Here is a 7500-nt window from a genome sequence, read left to right on the forward strand (position 1 = left end):
GATGATGTTAACCCTCTGGGGTCAAAGACTGCGTATACTGTATGCGTTTTCATCAAAAAAAGTCAAACTGCTGAAACTAACTTAAATTACACTTTCAGTTTTGATCGTACAGATAAGATCAATACATCAATCGAATCTGTTAGGTGTCTAGTTTTTATTGTGTACACTCACAACAACAACAAATGTGTGTGCAGAGCAAAAGCAACTGCTGCCGCAAAGAAAAAAATATCTGGAGCTCTTGAAAGTAGCAAGACTGTGGATGCACGAGCATCACTTTTTGTCCAGTCTATTTAGGGAATTGATCGCAACTGCTGCATTTTCAGGCCCGGTTGCCTTGCGCCAGGAAACGGAAGGGCGCACGCTTTTTAAACCGAATGAGATATCCTCTCATTCGGTAATCACATCACCTGCTTTCTTTTGCTCGCGCGAACCGTTTTTTGTCAGTCGTGCAGCATCTCCATTCTAAGATCACAATTGCACAAATATTGGGTCATCTTTATTGTTGAACACTGCTTTCAAGAAAGCTACAAAATAAAAATTATTTTCAACCAGCCAAAATAGCTAGTGGGAGTGTCTGTCTAAGCTGCCACAGCAGAAATCTACCTTGCATTTGGCGGGTTGGCAGGTGTTAATGTCAAGCCCTGGTTATCACTCAGATGGGCATTATCAGTGGTTAGCTGATAGATACGGGCCAGCAGGGGCCTTCTGCGCCTACTGGAAGGCTCAGAGGGCTGTTATCATCCATTTACATAGTCAATCGGCTATAGATCACACACGGCTGCAGTCGGAAGTTAACGAGAATTACTTATATTATTTATTAATTTTCCCATTAATTGTATTTTATTAACGTCTACCCCTATACCCAAACCTTCTTCTTCTTTTGCCTTAGTCCCATATGGTTGCGGGGTCGGCTCTTTGGAACAAAAGATATAGATAAGATATAGATAAGATTGTCCATATAATGACTTTTTTTTTTTTCACACATTCCGGCCGGCCTGTCGTCTGGGCAGGCCCTATGTCACCCTCATACACTCATACACTACAGACAATTTAGATTGCAGCATGTCTTTGGACATGCAAACTCCTCACAGAAATGCCAACTGAGCCAAGGTCGAACCAGCGGCCAAGCGACCTTCTTGCTGCGAGGCAACAGCACTACCTACTGCGCCACTGCTTCACCCCCTCTATACTCCAACCGTAAACCCAACCATCACAGTAATGTAAAAACAGATCTGGATCTGGAGTCTTCTTTATTAGTATAGCTGATTAACCACAAGAAATATTTATATTGTTTATTAAATTTCCCAATAATTGTATTTTATTAACGTCTATCCTTACCTTAACCCTAAACTCAACCATCACAGTATTATAAAAACAGATCTGGATTTGGAGTCTTCTTTATTAGTATAGCTGATTAACCACAAGAAATATTTATATTGTTTATTAAATTTCCCAATAATTGTATTTTATTAACGTCTATCCATACCTCAACCCTAAACTCAACCATCACAGTATTATAAAAACAGATCTGGATCTGGTGTCTTCTCTATAAGTACAGCTGATCAACCATGTGGATAGATGATAACAGCCTTCTGAGCCTACCAGTAGTAAAAACATTTAAAGATGGTGTTTATTAATCACTGTTTCTAGAAAATAATGCAAAAAGATTGAAAAAAATTTGCATTAAAGATGTTACATTGAAGTGTTGTATACTTTATAATAGGGCATATTATTTATTACTAACTTATTCCTCTTTTAGAGTCCTTCAGTATATAAAATAAACTGCAAAGTGTACATAAATGCTGAAAAAGTGGAGACTTATGACTGAAGAAAAATATATATTTTATATGTCATTAGAAATGTGCATTAAATATGTAATGAAGTCGTACTCAAAATCTTCATTCTTATCATTTACTCACCCTCATCACATTCCAGAAGAGTTTCTGAAGTAATTCTGAAGACTTGTAAATGGCGACTAGAGCTTTCGAGATTCAGAACATAAAAGCCAAATTTACAACATTATGATCTTTTTTTGGATGTTTACTGTTCTCTTATGTTGTGTGTTTTTGTTGTCCCATGGCTGTTTGGTCGTTGTTTAAGTTTGCTTGTTGGTTTGATGACCCATTTGTGCAGGATCCAGAGCTGGTGAGGAACATCTGTCGCTGGGTTCGCCAGGCTGTTCACACCCCGTTCTTTGCCAAACTCACTCCTAATGTGACCAACATCGTGGACATTGCCAAAGCTGCGCAGGAAGGTATTTGGACATTTTGTGTTCGATTTATTTCAGTTTGGGGTAATGATAGCAGTATATTTATGTGATAAAATATTATTGTAGTCGTATCCACAATGTAAGTGTAATAAATTCATTAATAAATGTGTTATAGTGGTGAATGTACTAATATATTCAATTTAGTACACACTTTAAAAAGTGGTTCATTGGCTCATAATCTTAGGGGGACCACTTTAAGTGCTATGCAGAATCTATCTTTAAAGGTGCAATACATCTGCTTTATTTAAGTGATTTTGTGCAGAACTATTAGACAATTTTAATTTTAGATCTGGTATTTCATTCTATTCTTATGTGTTTTGTATTGAATGGGAATTTACCACAATAGCAAAAGCTGTTTTGATTCACTTTTATTCTTTATTGGGATTTAAATTTGTCAGTGTCGCCTTTAAACATTTTCTTACAGGGGGTTAAATAGGTTGAGAACTGTGTTATCTTTAGGAAATACATCATATTTTAAATGTAATTTTTACCTCTTTCCCAACTAAATAAATTTATAAAGTATTCATAACGTTAAAAATCATACTTAATGGAATCTTTTCACATTCCAAATGCACCACATATTTTCTGTGAGGTTGTGCTTAGGGGTAGGGTTAGGGTAGAGAAATGTAAGTGAAAATATACCCCTATATATATTTCTAGAGAGTGCTTAATATGTTCCAGGAGCTACATTATTATTATAATGTTCTTGCGTAAATCCACTAGAGGCCGCTGTCGACTGACTGACTGACCTACCGATATCCCATCCTCGTCTTTCCCTAAACCCAACCGATAATGTTTTAAAAATTACCGATTGACTAGTGCACACCAACTTTCCTATACCCAACCGAAAGTGTTTTCAAAAGCAATCCAGAAAAAGAGCTTGTTGCAGCCTGATTTTTATGTTTTCAGATTTTACCACATTCTCACCCTGTTATTTACTTGTTTATTTTATTAAATTTTTTTGGCATTTGTTTTTGTCTTACCTGCTTTCTGGAACTGTTCTTAACCATACTCGAACACCATTGTCGTGGCCAACTCCGCTCTGTGTCTCAAATTCTCCATCGTACACAGCGAGCCACTGGACTAATTGGTAACATCTGAAAAGCTGTTCAGATGGAAATAAGCGGTCGGCTGGTAGGCAAGAAAAGGAGCAGCCCAAAGCATTCTTTTTAAAGACAGAATGCAGCTATATGTACCTCTAGCTACATAATTTGCAATCTTTAGAAATGTATATAGCGCTACGTTTTCAGAATGTTGGTAAGAGCCTATGTTGGTAAAATACATTACGCCAATGTATTATACAAAAATACAAAAGTATTCAGTAAAAAAATAGCAGTAAATGTATTACTAAATAGCTGATATTGAATGTAACCGTAGTATTATATTTATTATACTATGTATTAGGGATGCATTACATTGTTGGCCAAAACGGCATGCGGAGAGTAAAGTAACTTTAGGACGCAGAAAGCATGCTCATTCATTTCAGAACACCAATAGTATTGTTTCCATCCAAAAATGCGAATGAAATTTATGTGCAAAACTGGATTATCGCATAAAATATGTGCGGATAAAGCAGCGTTTCCATCCAATGGGAACAAAAACGTCACTTCCTGATTATCTGGCACCAAATATGAACAGTAAAAATGTAATTGGCTGTGGTAGAAGAAGCTGCATCAATCTTTCACTTATTTAATAAATGACTTGTGCCCCAGATCACGATGCGGACACGCAATGAATGCGTGGTGGCATTTGAAGGCATTAGACGCAGGGCACAGATGGTTTCTGGAGGTGATTCATATATTATAACACTAATACTGAAACAGTTAAGAGTTTAAGTTAAGTTTACGGTTAAGTTTTAGAATGACCAAAACAACATTTCAGATGTTTTACAGTGTGCTCAGCCGCTGGTTTGTCCATTCGCACACATTTCTATTTATAACAAAATCCCATGACCTTTATTAATACACAAACTGAAATGTGTTCGGTAAACGTGTTTTCATCGTAGTTTATGCGCATCTCTTCTGATTGAATAAAAAGTTTATCCTACTCAGTTATGCACATACATTTTTATGCACATTTTCAAAATTGATGGCGTTTCAATCAACTGTTTTTTTATGCGCATATCCAAAATGCGCAAAAAATTAGGTGGATGAAAACTTAGCTAATGACTAGCATGGTCAAAGTTTAAAATAGCTCAGTGTTACACTCTGTGTAAACTCTGTTTATGTACATGTACTGTATACTTACAATATATATGCATAAACCGCACATGCAACTACATGACATTTAAAATATACTTGTAAGTCTTACTGTATGAACGTTAAGGTTGGCATGGTGGCTGAGTGGTTAGCACTGTCTCCTCACAGCAAGAAGGTCACTGGTTTGAGTCTTGCTTGCCCAGTTGGCATTTCTGTGTGGAGTTTGCATGTTCTCCCCGTGTTGGTGTTGATTTCCTTCGAGAACTCCGGTTTTCCCCACAGTCCAAAGACATGTGCTATTGGTGAATTGAATAAACTAAATTGGCTGTAGTGTATGAGTGTGTGTATGAATGAGAGTATGGGTGTTTCCCAGTACTGGGTTGCGGCTGGAAGGGCTTTCACTTTCAAAAAATTGCTGGAATAGTTGGTGGTTCATACCACTGTGGTGACCCCTGATAAATCAGGGACTGAGCCGAAGGAATATGCTTAAACAAATGTGTGAATTTTATTTATATTATTTTATAAAATAAAAATAATTATTACAAAGCAGATTCATTTTTTTATTTGCTGCCAAGTGCATCCAAAATTTTCAGATTCAACCCAGAATCTTTCTTTCGGTGCATCGCTTTTAGGTATGAACATATTTGATATGATACGTTTGTTACTTGTATAAATTGTTTTCTAATCACAAAGTCTCACAGACATTTACAGATAAGTCTAACTCCAAAAGTCTAATAAAATATTGTTCATATAAAACTAAATGGCATATTTCTGGTGCAAGAAACCTTGACTGATGCCTAAAAGGACTTCAGGGAACAAAAGATCCAGTAATGCACAATATGTCCTGAATAAAACCATTTCCCATTCCACAAATTACAGACACAGCTCCCAAAACATCTCTGCAACTGAATTAAAAACTCCCCACAAACCAAACTCCAGATTTTTTTTCAGGTTTGGCCTTCCTCCTCCTCCTCCTCTTTCGCCCACCATGCCTAATGTCTCTTCCCTGTTGGCGCAGGTGGAGCAGATGGAGTCACAGCCACCAACACGGTTTCAGGGCTGATGGGACTGAAGGCAGACGGCTCTCCCTGGCCCGCCATCGGCCGCGGACGACGCTCCACATATGGTGGAGTGTCTGGTGAGTGTCAGCCACCTCACTGCATCCATTTCTTTCTCCTCAGAGATTTAACACACACACTCCCTCTGCACATGTACTGTTTCCCCCCTGTTCAAGGTATGTGGGAGTGCAGTGTGTGTTTGTTTGCGTGTGTGTGTGTTTGTTGGTCAGGAGCTTTAATAGAGCAGACAGATGGAATGGAGGTTGGTGGAGTGTGCAAATCGTACAACTGCGTGTCTGCAGGGCTTTTTGCAGTATAATGTTGAAATATGGACATCTTGCCAGCGTACGTTATACAGGGTTAAACAGCACGGCTCATTTTCTACGCCATGAGGTGACCACGAGCGCAGCTGCACTTACAAAGTGTTTTAGTGTCTTCGGGTCATGGAAAACTTGAAAAATTAAGCATTATACAAAAGCTTTAAAAAATAGACATTTTTATTCATGCTCTACTTTTAGTGATAGATAGATAGATAGATAGATAGATAGATAGATAGATAGATAGATAGATAGATAGATAGATAGATAGATAGATAGATAGATAGATAGATAGATGGATGGATGGATGGATGGATGGATGGATGGATGGATGGATGGATGGATGGATGGATGGATGGATGGATGGATGGATGGATGGATGGATGGATGGATGGATGGATGGCCACCCAAATTTATTTGTTAGGAAAAATATTAGATAGATGGATGGATGGATGGATGGATGGATGGATGGATGGATGGATGGATGGATGGATGGATGGATGGATGGATGGATGGATGGCCACCCAAATTTATTTGTTAGGAAAAATATTAGATAGATAGATAGATAGATAGATAGATAGATAGATAGATAGATAGATAGATAGATAGATAGATAGATAGATAGATAGATAGATAGATAGATGGATGGATGGATGGATGGATGGATGGATGGATGGATGGATGGATGGATGGATGGATGGATGGATGGATGGATGGATGGATGGATGGCCACCCAAATTTATTTGTTAGGAAAAATATTAGATAGATAGATAGATAGATAGAAAGATAGATAGATAGATAGATAGATAGATAGATAGATAGATAGATAGATAGATGGATGGATGGATGGATGGATGGATGGATGGATGGATGGATGGATGGATGGATGGATGGATGGATGGATGGATGGATGGATGGATGGATGGATGGATGGATGGATGGATGGATGGATGGATGGAGCTAAAATAGCAAAGTAACTCACATTAACTGTTCATTACACGCAAATTTATTTGTTATATATATATAATTTAGTTTAGTTTTCTAAAAAAAATGTTGACTAAAATGTGTTTATAAAAATAAATATGTTTAATAATCAGTAATATAGAATAAAATATAGCTTAAAAAAGTAATATATTACCTATAATCACTGAGAAATGAATAAAAACATTCATTTTTAAAATGGGGCACTCATGTTCTTATATACACTCTCATATTTCGTTAGACCAGATTTTGCTTTGATTACTGCACATTTGCCGTGGCATAATTTTAATATGCTTCTGCAATGTTTTTCAGTACATCCCAAAGATTCTTAATAGGGATAAGTTCTGGACTCTGTGGTGGACATTTCATGTGTAAAAATGCTCTTGTTCTTTCATAGTTTAAGTCTGATGAATCCAATCATTTTTGTCTTGCAATATCAGAGTACTAGACAAAATCTATAGACGGAATAACTGGTCATTTATTACATGCAGTAATCAGCTGAGACTTGAGGCTCTACTTCAACAATCTAAGCACAAAATCTAAAGTGCATGGCGCAAAAGCGTTTAGGGCATGTCTTAATCAACTTTTGCTATTTTAAGGATGGAAAATATGCTTTGCGCCATGGCGCATGGTCTAACAGGGTTGTGTTTATTCTCTTAATGAGCTATGGGTGCCTC

General features: G+C 37.3%; 1 protein-coding gene across 4 annotated transcripts in view; it reads left to right on the forward strand.

The window, feature by feature from the left end:
- Positions 1-7500, forward strand: part of dpyda (dihydropyrimidine dehydrogenase a) — a 384430-nt gene that overhangs the window by 275644 nt on the left and 101286 nt on the right. For all 4 annotated transcript variants that reach the window (XR_012399471.1, XM_073940926.1, XM_073940928.1 and 1 more), the window contains 2 exons: positions 2134-2254; positions 5486-5605. Coding sequence is in view for 3 of the 4 variants with exons in the window: in XM_073940926.1 (XP_073797027.1) it covers positions 2134-2254; positions 5486-5605 (241 nt within the window). In the remaining variant the exon portion in view is untranslated. The remainder of the gene's footprint in view (positions 1-2133; positions 2255-5485; positions 5606-7500) is intronic.

The sequence above is a fragment of the Danio rerio genome, chromosome 24, assembly GCF_049306965.1.
Source record: "Danio rerio strain Tuebingen ecotype United States chromosome 24, GRCz12tu, whole genome shotgun sequence".
Classification (NCBI taxonomy): Eukaryota; Metazoa; Chordata; class Actinopteri; order Cypriniformes; family Danionidae; genus Danio; species Danio rerio.